General features: G+C 44.7%; 1 protein-coding gene across 5 annotated transcripts in view; it reads right to left on the bottom strand.

Annotated features, from left to right (window-relative positions):
• Positions 1–13,713, bottom strand: part of FGFR3 (fibroblast growth factor receptor 3) — a 64,060-nt gene that overhangs the window by 35,574 nt on the left and 14,773 nt on the right. For all 5 annotated transcript variants that reach the window (XM_081864270.1, XM_081864271.1, XM_081864272.1 and 2 more), the window contains exon 3: positions 2,648–2,911. In XM_081864270.1, coding sequence (XP_081720396.1) covers positions 2,648–2,911 — 264 coding nt within the window. The remainder of the gene's footprint in view (positions 1–2,647; positions 2,912–13,713) is intronic.

Here is a 13,713-nt window from a genome sequence, read left to right as displayed (position 1 = left end):
CCCTTCAGATGTGAAGGAAATAAGCAGCTATCCTTTCTTTATGAGACATCTGAAGGCAGCCCTGTTCAGGGAAGTTTTTAATATTTAATGCTGTATAATTTTTAACACTTGATTGGGAGCCGCCCAGAGTGGCTGGGGAAGCTCAGCCAGATGGGCGGGGTATAAATAATAAATTGTTGTTGTTGTTGTTGTTATTATTATTATTCACAGATAGCTCAGAAGCAGAGGCAATTGCACCAGGGCAGCATCCCAATTTAGCTGGTGTTAATTTAGCATCCCAGTGTTGCAAGTCGTGTCAACTGCTCGGCCTTTCCATTCGCCCCCTTGAAGACTGACACTTAAAGAGTAAACATGGAAGGGGACAGAGACGAGTGTGGCCGTTCCACCTCCCTAGTCATTCCGCTGACCCTCTTTTGACTTGGAGGATGGACTCCTGAAGCAGGGAGCCTCATGTATCTGTGTCGGCTCCCTGAACCTTTCAGGAATCTGGAAAATCAGAGTTCTAAAACACAGAAAATGCTCTCCACTTCAAGAGTTTGCCCCCCCCCCCAAGTGGAGATCGTTGGGAAATGTGATGTAAAGCATGGCTGGTGTGTTCATCCCTACAGCCCACCTCACGTATTTACAGGCAGAGCAATCCCAAATATGGGAAGCCAGAGAGTATTTTATGCTGGGATAAATAAAACTGGTGTAACTTGGTTTATTGGCTAGCTGAGCCAACCCAAGTCTGGCTGAGGCAAAACAAGTGTTTAAAACAAGAGTTTCACTTACACCACCAGTGTGGTGGGGGGAAAGTATTTGATCCCCTGTCAAATTTGCCCGTTTGCCCTCTGACGAAGAAACGACCAGTCCATAATTTTAATAGTAGGTTTACTGTAGCTGTGAGAGACAGAACAACAACAGGAAACCCCCCAGAAACCTAGAAGATTTAACATAATTTTTAATATGTCGATTTTCATCAACATATTAATTTTTATGCACACTCCCCCCCCTATATATATATATATATATATGCATGCATGATTGCAAACAATGTTTGGTTGACCAACTGCATCACAAAGTTCAGGTGTTAATTTTGAAGGGTGGCTCTTTCGAACCACATATTTTTTCAGAAAGTATAGATTTGGCTTTAAATGCAAACTGAATCAAATTTCTTCCCATTCCCGGTTGTTCTACATTGGGCCTGTGAACTTAAATGCGTATCATGAGAAGATCAAAACGAAAACGAAAGTTGGTAAAGAGACGCACCCTCTATAATGCAAGAATACTCAGAAACGACGTTCCCATCCCACATGTACTCTGGGGGTTGCGTACCACGTCTGGATTCTTGAGCAAGTGCCATGGGTTCCACCCCATCATTTCTCTCCCCCCTCCCCTGGACCAGTCTGCCTACAACCAAGAGAGAGACAGTCAAGAGACAATGGAGTGTGCGTCTCCAGGGATGAAGTCAAGCTGCTGTGTTTGGAGCACCCAAGTGACCTCCTGGGAGCTCAAATTTTTATGGAGGTCTTGGGCTGCCCCTACAACAAGACACCTCTCTTGGCCTTGCTGTTGCCGGAAGGAGGTGTACAAGGCACCATCCAACAGTCTTAGGGACCCCACTCCTTACTGGTGTAGGGTTCACTCCTTAGCCTTCTTCTTCTCCCAAATATATCCCACAAGGCAGGTTTGGACCAGAGCTTTCCTTCTCCTAGATGGGCTACCTTCTCTGGTTGACGAGCCCCATCTGCCCCTCTACAGCAGGTGTAGAAACTGGCCTCGTCTGCTCAATCCACCAGAACCTGTCTTCACATGCAGGGGAAGGGTTTGAGACCCACAGGGTACCCTTGCCCAGTTTAGCTGGCCATTCAAAGCCGTTCCCAAGAAGTGGCAGCTGGTGCATGCACAGCTTCTAGGGACCACAGATGAGACCAAAGGCAGACAAACTACAATAGTGGAAAAATCATTCACATCCATGTCCAAGCACCTAAGGTAAAGGTAAAGGGACCCTTGACCATTAGGTTCAGTCATGGCAGACTCTGGGGTTGCGGCGCTCATCTCGCTTTATTGGCCGAGGGAGCTGGCGTACAGCTTCCGGGTCATGTGGCCAGCATGACTAAGCCGCTTCTGGCGAACCAGAGCAGTGCATGGAAACGCTGTTTACCTTCCCGCTGGAGCGGGACCTATTTATCTACTTGCACTGGTGTGCTTTCAAACTGCTAAGTTGGCAGGAGCAGGGACCGAGCAACGGGAGCTCACCCCATCATGGGAATTCGAACCGCCAACCTTCTGATCAGCAAGTCCTAGGCTCTGTGGTTTAACCCACAGCGCCACCCGCGTCCAAGCACCTAGGGTCCTCCTATTATTCCACAAAGAGCATTCCAGAACCTGAGTTAGCAGTCTTTAGCTTCTTTGTTAACCTAACACTTTTCAAATCAGGAAGCTGCAATCTAGGCAGACTGAACAGTATCACAAACTTTGTTGGATAATGCGAAGGAAACAACATTGGTCAAACAACAATGGTCAAAGCAATTTGATTTTCAGATCAGATTAGAACCAGATGCAAAACTCTTTCAAATGCACTTTTGATTTGGGGATGTAAACATGGATCCAGGTGATCTGCAGAAAAGCAGAGAGAAAACAGGGGGAGGGACTTCACTGAACTCACCTGTCACTCGTACTGTGAAGTTCCTGAGCATTTCAGTGGAGTGCCTTGGCTTACAGCTGTACAGGCCAGAGTCATCGTAAGATACATTGATAATCCTTAACAACTTCTGGACAAGATGAGTTCGGTTAGTAGGTGAAATCCCAATGCCATCTTTATACCAGAAGACAGACATAGAAGAGACTGGAGAGTTACATAGGAGTTCGATGTTCTCGCCACTGCCAACCACCAGTTCTTCAAGGAATGTTGTATCGGTCCTTAAATAATCTGCAAGGAAAGAAAGCGGAAAAGATGCCATACAAGTCTTGTTTACTCAGAATATCTAAACATGATCATAACCATATTCTAGGTAAAAAGGTAAAGGTAAAGGACCCCTGGACAGTTAAGTCCAGTCAAAGGCAACTATGGGTTTGTGGCGCTCATTTCGCTTTCAGGCCAAGGGAGCCGGCGTTTGTCCACAGACCACTTTCTGGGTCATGTGGCCAGCAGGACTAAATCGCTTCTGGAGCAATGGAATACCGTGATGGAAATTGGAGAGCATGGAAACACCATTTACCTTTCCTCCACAGTGGTACCTATTTATCTCCTTGCACTGGTGTGCTTTCAAACTGCTAGGTAGGTAGGAGCAGGGACAGAGCAACAGGAGCTTACCCCTTTGCAGGGATTGGAACCACCGACCTTCTGATCAGCAAGCCCAAGAGGTTCAGTGGTTTAGACCTGTAAGAGAGTCTCTCTTGTTTGTTCGCCCTTGCTTTTCATGAGCCACAAGCTTCCTCTCCTCTGGTCCTGGGTCACCCATCTCTCCTCTCCTTCCCATGCCTTCATCTACTAACTCATCTGCCCTCTGGCTCCTGACACCACCAGCCACTTCTCCTTTATCTCCTGCTTCTCCACCCTTTCACAGGCAACAGCGTTTCTTCTATGTGCTTCCTTCCGTCTAGCAGATTTCCTATTTCATCTGCATCTCGCACCCTCTCGTTTTCCTGCATATATTTCTTGCCTTCTCTGCCAAGAATCTTTTCCATTCCAGAGCTGATTTGTGGAATACATCAATTAAATATGTTGATGCCTCTAGGCACACAGAGACTGCCTTTCCTCTCATTTTTAGGAAACTGTAGAACTGAAGAGCACTTTGTGATAGGTTGTCTAGCTGCCAAGCAAGCTTGAGACCCCGTACCACTCTGTTTATACACACGACAGTCGCTGAACCAAAGGCAATGAAAGACTGTTCCCTTGCTGTGTGGCTGTGAAATGAGCTTTCTTCAGGGCTGCCATATGTCGGGATTATAGATTGCAAGAAACAGGCAGCGCCTTGGACATACTTTCTACAAGATAGAATCACAATGCCAGAATGAAGCTTTCATGTAAGAGGTGATGTTCACTGGCTTGGGAACTAGCTTCGGTTTTTCATTTGTTCCATTAAATTAGAGTCCATGTCTCAATGATAGAGCATATGCACTCCGTGGCATCTCCAGCTGAGAAGCTCTCAGGTTGCAGGGCTGGGAAAGACCTGAGACCTGGAGAATTGTTAGCAGCCAGAGGAGACCATCTTAGGCTAGATGAAACCATGGTCTCAGTCAAATTAGCTACAGTTGTTCTCTTCTACCCCTCCTTCCCATGAGTAGATATGGTCTGAACAATTCACTGTCTGTGTCTGCACTAAGTGAGCTCTAGTTGGGATTGACTGATTTCAATCAAGCTTCCCATTCTGTAATCCATGTGTTTCCTGAACAAGCTTGCATATTAAGTGGGACACATGCTGGTTTGCAATTAAATAGCGCCTTTGTGCAATCTAGGAGCATAATGCAAAACCTCAGAATTATGCCTGCTTAGATATAGATTTTTATTTGACTCTGTATCCATACAAGATAATTTATTTGAAGGGTAGGGCTCCAATCCAGCACACAGCTACTTCCAAAAAATCATATTGAACAACGCGGGACCCAAATCAGATTAAACATTCATAGGATCATGTTATAACAAGCATTCACAATTTCCTAGAAGCAAGGTGGAAATCACTGGGTAAAAAATGAAGTCAAAAGTCAACGCCTCTGCTGTTTGGCTGTGAATTATGAATCATGCATATTTTGAAAAGTAAACACATTGTAGATCTCGGGTAACTGAAAGGCTTAAAACAGGCTCACAACCCATAGGGGCTCAGTGGATAACCCCAATAAAATATAGGACAACACCCTGAGATTCTATTTCCTGCAATGCCTTGCCTTGCTAGTCCATGAGTTCAATAAGAAGCCCAGAATTATAAATACAATTCACAATATGCTGTATCATTTCTAAAGCTTAACCTCAGATTCTCTCTCATTGTCTATGTAGAAAAAGTAGCCTTCAACTCCATGCCCAATTAAAAGTGATAGATCATTTTTATAAGTGTAAGTTTTAATGTGCTTGCTTTAAATTAAATTCATATTTCCATTAACACCATGCTATTTTTTTTAAAAAGGATAGATGCTTACTATAACTGATTGATTTAAAACACGCACATAGAAACCTTGTTTTCATCCGCCTCAGTTCTAATTTATAATAACTCACACCACAACACATGGTTAGCTTTTAAGGCCCAACAGAAGTTTATCTATTTTCCTTTTATTTTAGGTGCTCCCTGTGGAGGAGGGTGTTTTACCCATTGCAAGAGCTTCCAGACATGGTTGCCCACAAAGGAGGCACAAACTCACTCCTGGCTTTCTTTGCTAACGGCCGGCAAATTGGGCACCTGCGGATCGTCTGCGGCTCACCCAGACACCTGACACAATGGCTGTCCGACATTTTTACCACTCCATCACCATTTATCACGGACCCAGCGCTGTCGCAAGACCAGTGCAAGCCATGGTGATCTCCAAAATGGGTGGCCAGTGTGGTGTAGTGGTTAAGAGCGGTGGACTCGTAATCTGGTGAACCGGGTTCGTGTCTCCGCTCCTCCACCTGCAGCTGCTTGGTGACCTTGGGCCAGTCACACTTCTCTGAAGTCTCTCAGCCCCACTCACCTCACAGAGTGTTTGTTGTGGGGAAGGAGGGGAAAGGAGAATGTTAGCCGCTTTGAGACTCCTTCGGGTAGTGATAAAGCGGGATATCAAATCCAAATTCTTCTTCTTCTTCCTCTCCTCCCTGCTTACTTTTCACAAGTTTTGCTCTGCTGACGCTAGGAGTCAATCCACCTCCATCTCTCCTCTCTGCTTCCTTCGGTGGGATGACTCCCTTCCTCAGAGCAAGGCATTCTGAGGGAGGTGGCCTAGGAGAACGCTTGTGCTGCCTCTGGCAGCTATAAATTCTTCCGAAAACTTACTTAAATGTTACTTTAAGTCTTAAGGATCTCTAGCTGGTCCTACCTTCTGGGGCGGCAGAGAATTACCGTATTTTTCGCGCTATAAGACGCAACAGACCATAAGACGTACCCAGTTTTTGGAGGAGGAAAACAAGAAAAAAATATTCTGAATTCCAGAAGCCAGAACAGCAAGAAGGATTGCTGCGCAGCGAAAGCAGCGATCCCTCTTCCTGTTCTGGCTTCTGGGATAGCTGCGCAGCCTGCATTCACTCCATAAGACGCACACACATTCCCCCTTACTTTTTAGGAGGGAAAAAGTGAGTCTTACAGAGCAAAAAACACGGTACTCTTTGCCTGCTTCTGTGTGACAGGTTCTTGAAAAGCACGATGTCTACCTTGTTCCTAATTCTTACATTTGTTGTCTACAGCCTTTAATGTCCTGCCTTTAAAGCTCTTAGCAAGGGCACAATTCTAAATTAGTCTGATTAAGACACTTAAGACTTTCCTATTGCCTTTGTGGGGGGAAACTTTGTGCTCCTTCTGGGGCGGTTTGCCCACCTAGTTTTTCAAGAATGAAGTTTTGCAGATTCTGCAGGTCTACGTTCTCTGTTCCTCCGGGCTTCCCTGCCCCTTTTTAGATTAAACTTCTCTTAGATCAAATCTTCAGTTAAGGCAGACAGCTGGCACCCAATAATACCTCAAAAGCAAAATGCTGGACCCCGGATTGCCAAATCCCAGGCTGCTCTATAACGGGAGGTGGGGGGGGGGAGGGAGAGAACAGTTTCACGATAATTAACTGAAGGGGCACAATGAACTAAATTTTGCCCAGCTGGCTAATTAAAAATGGAAGCCACCACACTCAACAGCCAACATAGGGCCAAATCACGAAAGAGGAGGGGAGAACCGGTAGAAAGAGCCAGAGTTCTTGTTCTATTCAGATACCGGCTTCCAGCAGGGATTTTGCCCACACGGCATTAATTGTCATTCCAGCTACAACCGTCCTACTTTCAGAGCGAAATTCGCTTTCCAACACAGCTAGTTAAAACCATCAGTTCCAATGCATGTATTGGCTGATTTTCCCCAACCACTAAAACTTCTTTTCTAATGTCAAAAATCCAGGACCAATTTCTTCCTTCCTTAGAAAGGTGCAGAGCTTCATGCTAACGTGTGTCCATGAGATTAGCAAAGGTGCATTCTGTTAAAGAGAATTACAGGCCTGTTTTGCATGCAGTCATTTCGTTTCAAGGAGAAAGTGCCCTTTCTCCCTTTCCTTCGCTGGCATAGTTGCAAGGCGGAGAGCAGAAGCTCCACCTGTTTTAAATTAACTAGAGATTAGTATGACATCTGAACCCTAAACTGTGGCTAATTTTAACTATGGTTAGTGAAAGCAACCCAATTCCATACATTATGGTTTGAGGTTGGCTGGTTTCCCCAAACCATAGTTAAGACTAATCAGGTCTAGATGACATGACAAGCTGCAGCCGGTCTAAATATGGACAAGAATGTTTTTGAACTCCTCCCTGCAGCCATGCCGAATGAGGAAAGGGCAATGCATGAGCCCAAAGCTTTCTGTGATTCATCCTTGCAGCATGGAGAGGTAGAGGCCCTTACCTGAACTTCCCTCATTGGAACTGCTGCATCTTACAAAGGTGGGGAGGGGGAATGTGATGGGGAAGTCAGTGTAGTGCAAATATAAAGCTAAAGGGACCCCTGACCATTAGGTCCAGTTGTGGCCGACTCTGGGGTTGTGGCGCTCATCTCGCTTTATTGGCCGAGGGAGCCGGTGTACAGCTTCCGGGTCATGTGGCCAGCATGTCTAAGCCGCTTCTGGCGAACCAGAGCAGCGCACGGAAACACCGTTTACCTTCTATTTGCACCTTGACGTGCTTTCAAACTGCTAAGTTGGCAGGAGCAGGGACCAAGCAACGGGAGCTCACCCCGTCGCGGGGACTCGAACCGCCAATCTTCTGATTGGCAAGTCCTAGGCTCTGTGGTTTAACACACAGCGCCACCCGTGTCCCTCTATTCCTTTGCTGAAGCCAACCTTTTCCAAACCTAGAACAGTGGCTAGGATGCGGATTAGTATACAGTGGTGCCTCGGTTTATGAACCTAATCCGTTCCAGAAGACCGTTCTTAAACCAAAACCATTCTTAAACTGAGGCACGCTTTCCCTAATGAGGCCTCTTGCCGCTGGTGGCCTTCCACCGTTCGGATTCCATTCTTAGACCAAGGTAAAGTTCTCAAACTGAGACACTATTTCTGGTTTTGCAGAGTTTGTAAACCAAATCATTCTTAAAGCAGACTGTTCTTAAACAGGTACCACTGTAATAATAATAATAATAATAATAATAATAATAATAATAATAATAATAATTTATTAATTATACCCTTCCCATCTGGCTGGGTTTCCCCAGCCACTCTGGGCGGCTTCCAACAAAAGATTAAAAATACATTAAAACATCAGTCATTCAAAACTTCTCTAAACAGGGCTGCCTTCAGATGTCTTCTACACGTCAGATAATTGTTTATGTCTTTGACATCTGGTGGGAGGGAGTTCCACAGGGCGGGCAACACTACCGAGAAGGCCCTCTGACTGGTTCCCTCACTTCTCGCAGCGAGGGAACTGCCAGAAGGACCTCGAAGCTGGACCTCAGGCTGAATGATGGGAGTGGAGATGCTCCTTCAGGTATACTTGGCCGAGGCCGTTCAGAACTTTAAAGGTCAGCACCGGCGGTTTGAATTGTGCTCGGAAACGTACTGGGTGCCAATGTAGGTCTTTGAAGAGGGCTGTTATGTGGTCTCAGCGGCCGCTCCCAGTCACTAGTCTTGCTGCCGCGTTCTGGATTTGTTGTAGTATACCCATCTCCCCACCACCACATCTCTCTTTTCTACCCAGCATTGGCTTTTCACCCGAGAAACTGCACAGTGAAATGCCCATATGACAAATGCCCTGCAAGAGTTCATATGCAGTCTCAATGCGAACAATATGGTTAGCTGTGTAGTTGCCGTACGTCGCTGTATCGTCACAAAGGGACTTAGTACATCTAGAGCAGGCACCAAACTCGGCACTCCAGATGTTTTGGGACTACAGCTCCCACCATTCCTAGCTCACAGGACCAGTTGTCAGGGAGGATGGGAGTTGCAGTACCAAAACATCTGGAGGGCTGAGTTTGGGGATGCCTGATCTAGAAGATGGTTGTGCTGTTGGCCAACTTTTGTAATACTGAGTGAAAACATTTGCTTTCCAATGTCAAGTGAGGCACTGGTTATTTTTGTATAAACAAAGAGAGAAAACTTTATTCTTAACAAAGCAATCAGAGCTCCACGCTCTAATCTTTTGGTGAAGACGAGCATGCGTTATAAGAGTGTGCTGGAAGTTATTGGAACACAAAGACCCGGAACATAACCCTTGAATTATCAACGTAATGCTAAAAGAGAGAGTGGTGCAGAAGAAATCCATCCAAATATGACAATTTTGTTTTGTTTCCAGTAAACCGATAATATCAAGTTGAGTTCAGTTCACGTCTGGATCACAGTTGCCTTTCTGCTGCCTAATCTCAGAAAAACTTGCAATGTAGTAGATTTTAGGACTGGGAAGTGCTGTAGCCATTCATGGTTTATTATGTTGGGATTTTTAAAAAATATAATAATAATAATACTGCTAGAATTCTGTTTTCAACCGGTTTATTACTGTTCAATACTGAGCAGTTTCCCATGATGGCTGAAATTCATCAGCAAATATTATAATATGTTAATATAATGTTCACCTTTTTTGTCTGTTTTTAACCCTGTTCGGTTACTGAGTGCCTTCCTCACTGAATTCACTGTGAAACCAGAATAACCGAACTGAGCAAATGTGTGTGGTCAAGCAGGGCTGGCTCAAAACATCTTGGCCCCTGAGGCAAACCACAAAATGGTGCCACCTTCTTCTGCCAGGGAAGGAAAGGTGAGTGAAGAGCTACATCAGGAAGAAGTGGGAAAGAAAGATCAGAATCAGGATTTGCTCCTTCTGTGGATCCTCATCGGCTGCCTCATCTTGCCTCTTGGGTGGGCCTGAATAAAGATCTGCATCAGTATCTACTGCTTCCGTGGATTCTGCCACCTGAGACAGTCACCTCCCATCGCCTCATGGGTGGGCTGGCCCCATAGCCAAGAGATGGCAGAATCCAACTCTTGTTAACTACCAATCATTACTAATTCAGGGTAATAGCCTGCTACCCCTAATCCAACACACCTTTAATCACGACCTTTTTCACACATCACTTCCTCTCATCCTCAAAAACCCTGTCCTTTTGGATTGGCAGACAATACTTAACAAATCGTATTATTCAATAAAGTTTGACCATTTCCCATGCCACTGAAATATAGTTCACTTGTGAAATAGCATCTCTGTAACAAGATTTAAGGTTTAACAGCAAAACAAGCTAAAACCTAAAAAAATATTGTTCAATGGAAGAGTCCAACACTATGGTCCCTATTTCTGCCAATGCTCTCCATAAAGACAGGCACACATATTTAACTTTAGCAACATTGCTTTTTCTAACAATGCTAAGATACTGCCTTGGCTGCTCCCTCCGCAAATGCAACCAATGAACAACTTTGCTGTAGCCACCATATGCGGACCCACCTTTATCTCAACCCACACTCTTCAGTATCACCAGAAAGAGACTAATACCAAAAGCCGTTTTATTGAGATTTCCCCACTTGGGCATTAGTAGGGCATCTCTGTGCAAAATGACTATTTCTACCGGGCTGGCCCAGGACAATTTAGCAAAGACAACTCTACAGCCTCCTCCTCACCATTCAAACGCTTCATTTTAATTGTGCTATCTGTTCAGTGTACTAGAAGGGACACGATTCTCCAGTCCTCCTTTCCCCTTTCATCACTGCTTTCCCTTTCAATGCAACTAAACCCCATCAGGAAATCAGCCCTGAGTGCTCACTGGAAGGACAGATCGTGAAGCTGAGGCTCTAATACTTTGGCCACCTCATGAGAAGAGAAGACTTCCTGGAAAAGACCCTGATGTTTGGAAAGATGGAGGGCACAAGGAGAAGGGGACGACAGAGGACGAGATGGTTGGACAGTGTTCTCGAAGCTACCAGCATGAGTTTGACCAAACTGCGGGAGGCAGTGGAAGACAGGAGTGCCTGGCGTGCTCTGGTCCAGGGGGTCACGAAGAGTCGGACACGACTAAACGACTAAACAACAACAACAAACCCCATCCTCCCGGCACACCAATATGCACAAGGCTGTGATCTAGGAGCACACTAACTATTACAGGGTCTGTGGGAGAACAGCAAAGCTCCATTCTAATTCTCTTGAGATTCAAGTACGCAAACTAGCTACAGGGTCTTCCCAATTTTTTGTTTCCCTCTCAACTCCCTAGCACTTTGCAAGATTAAAGTGCAAATCTGCCAACGGCAACAATACCACGCTAGTAATCATTTGCCAGAAATATTGAAAACATTTAAATCAGTGTTTTTTCAAGACATATGAGGCTCAGAAATAAAATGCACAGTTGGACAGTCTGCTTAAAAACAAACTTTGCTTGAGGCAAAGACGAAAGGCGGGGGGGGGGGGAGAGGAGGACTCAGAACAACTTTTACCTCCATCCTAATAGCTCTGCTTGCTTCCCGCAGAAGTTTTCTTGTCTGAAAGTACAGCATGTACCAAGACTTCTGCTTTGTATGTTAGCTGAGGCACAGAGTGCTAACTACATCCATCAGATTGTCACAACCTTTTATTACTATGCAAATTGAGACAGTATTTTCAAACTCCAAGTTATGGCAGTACTGTCTTCTTTCCTTCAAGAATGGAGATTGCCAATGAAGAGACTCAGCCTAGACCTGCTGAAGTGGAATAGCAACACTATCACCACTGTATTGTTCCGTCTGCAAGCTGCAATACTAAATACTAATCCTGTGCCACATTGGCAGAACAAAATGCCTAACGTGAAGAAATGGCTAATAAGACAGTGGACAACACACAGCAGAACCCCTTTCTCCCCAGAAGGAAAAATAGGCTCAATCACAACAATTTCCCATCACCTTTGCTCTAGCAGTCCAAAAGCTGAAAAATAGATGGTTGGTGTAGGGCTGTCATATTTCAAAAAGGTGAAAATCTGGACAGAAAATTTGTGGAGTTGGTTTTTTTTTTTTTAGGGGGGCAAAGCTGTTGAGCTTTTTTTATTTTGGCCCAAAGTTTTTGAGCTTTTTTTGGGTACAAAATTGTAAAGAAATTTGACATTTTAAAGCTATTTCTGAGGGAAATCGGCAAAAACAACAATGCCGACGATTTCCCCAGACATTTTGCCAGTCTCCACCTGGACACTGCTTGCGGCTGCAGTATGGCAACTCTATCATGTGTCATCTACACTTAAGTTAAGAATAAGATAAGAGCAAATGACCAAACTTCTCCTCCCTCCAATATTTTGTGAGGAAATCTACTATGAAAATTTAAAATGAAAGGACAAAGTTTGTCTTAGTTGTTTAACACACTTGGGGCTGTGGATTTTTCCAAAGGGTAACCAGTTACAGTACTTGCTACTGCCAGCTGTTGCCGCCTCAAAAGAAACCCATGGTTTCTGATGCCAACTGGAAATTGCGTTCTGAACACAGCAGGACTAGGAGCCGTCGGTGAGTAAAGCTTTGAAAAGGAGGCAAATTGTATGTTTGAGAGGCTTCACATTTTCAACACTACTTGGTATTCAAAAGGAGATCGAACAGAAATCTGTTTATGGAGAGCCAGCCCGTGGCACGCTTCCTAGGAACTTGTTGATCTTAGGAAGGGTACCCAGGGGCATTGTACTCATTTATCCAGATTTCCTCCAGTGGTCTAAACGGTTCACAGAACATTGGCTCAAAGCGGAACTCCAGGCACTCTGTCGGGGACTTATACTAACATTTATCAGTTGCCCCCTGTTGCCCCCTTCCTTACTTCAGAAAATAACTAACCACCAAGCTTAGAATGTCTTGCCCTGGAAGTTAAACCGAGACCACCTGGATTGCATGAATATAAGCCCAAATATCTGGATGAGGAGGAGGGGGCAGACCTCTCCTTCTATGTAAAAAAACAACCCTGTTTTCTCTGCTTTGTAATTCTCTCCCCCAGCGCTTTCTGCAAGCTAAAACAGTCCCACACTACCACCTATTACCTGAATCTCCAGGAAAGAAGTATAGGATCAGATCACTATTTGTACTTTCTATAAATTCGCTGATCTTATGCTACAACAACCCCCACCCCCCAACTTTTTAGAACATTTATTTCAGGCATTCACTGAAACTGGAGGCAGAATACAGTTGCTTTCAATATAACGAGACTGGAAGCTTTTCATCAGTGTCAAAATGGGATTATTATTTTTAATTGGCTATCTTTTTTCTAGTTTTGTTTCTCTGTTTTGCAGAATGTTTAGATGTGCAGTGATATGGCCAAGGAACGGTGCTGGTGTGCATCATTCATACAGCTGCCCATTTCTAGTAAAAAACCCTAAAATCATGCTGTTGTTGTTTCAATTTATGTACTGCCCTTTATCAAAAGATCTCAGGGCGATGTACATTAGAAACACATTCCAAAAAATCAATGATAAAAACATAGTAAAAAGCATAGTGACAGGCAGCCTGATAGTAAAATAATCATAATAATAACAACATGATGTTCTCAGGTGTTGTGTGGAGCAAGATTGGTGGTGTTCTTCATGAAGACCTTGGGGCCCAGCTAAATGCCCAACCTTGTCACCCACTGGAGACAACCACCAGTTCATCTTTTAAAGGCGGCGGGGCGGGGGGGAGAGC

This window comes from Podarcis erhardii (assembly GCF_964252035.2).
Source record: "Podarcis erhardii genome assembly, chromosome: 5".
Classification (NCBI taxonomy): Eukaryota; Metazoa; Chordata; class Lepidosauria; order Squamata; family Lacertidae; genus Podarcis; species Podarcis erhardii.
The sequence above is the reverse complement of the archived record's forward strand: the minus strand, read 5'-3'. Positions and strand labels throughout refer to the sequence as shown.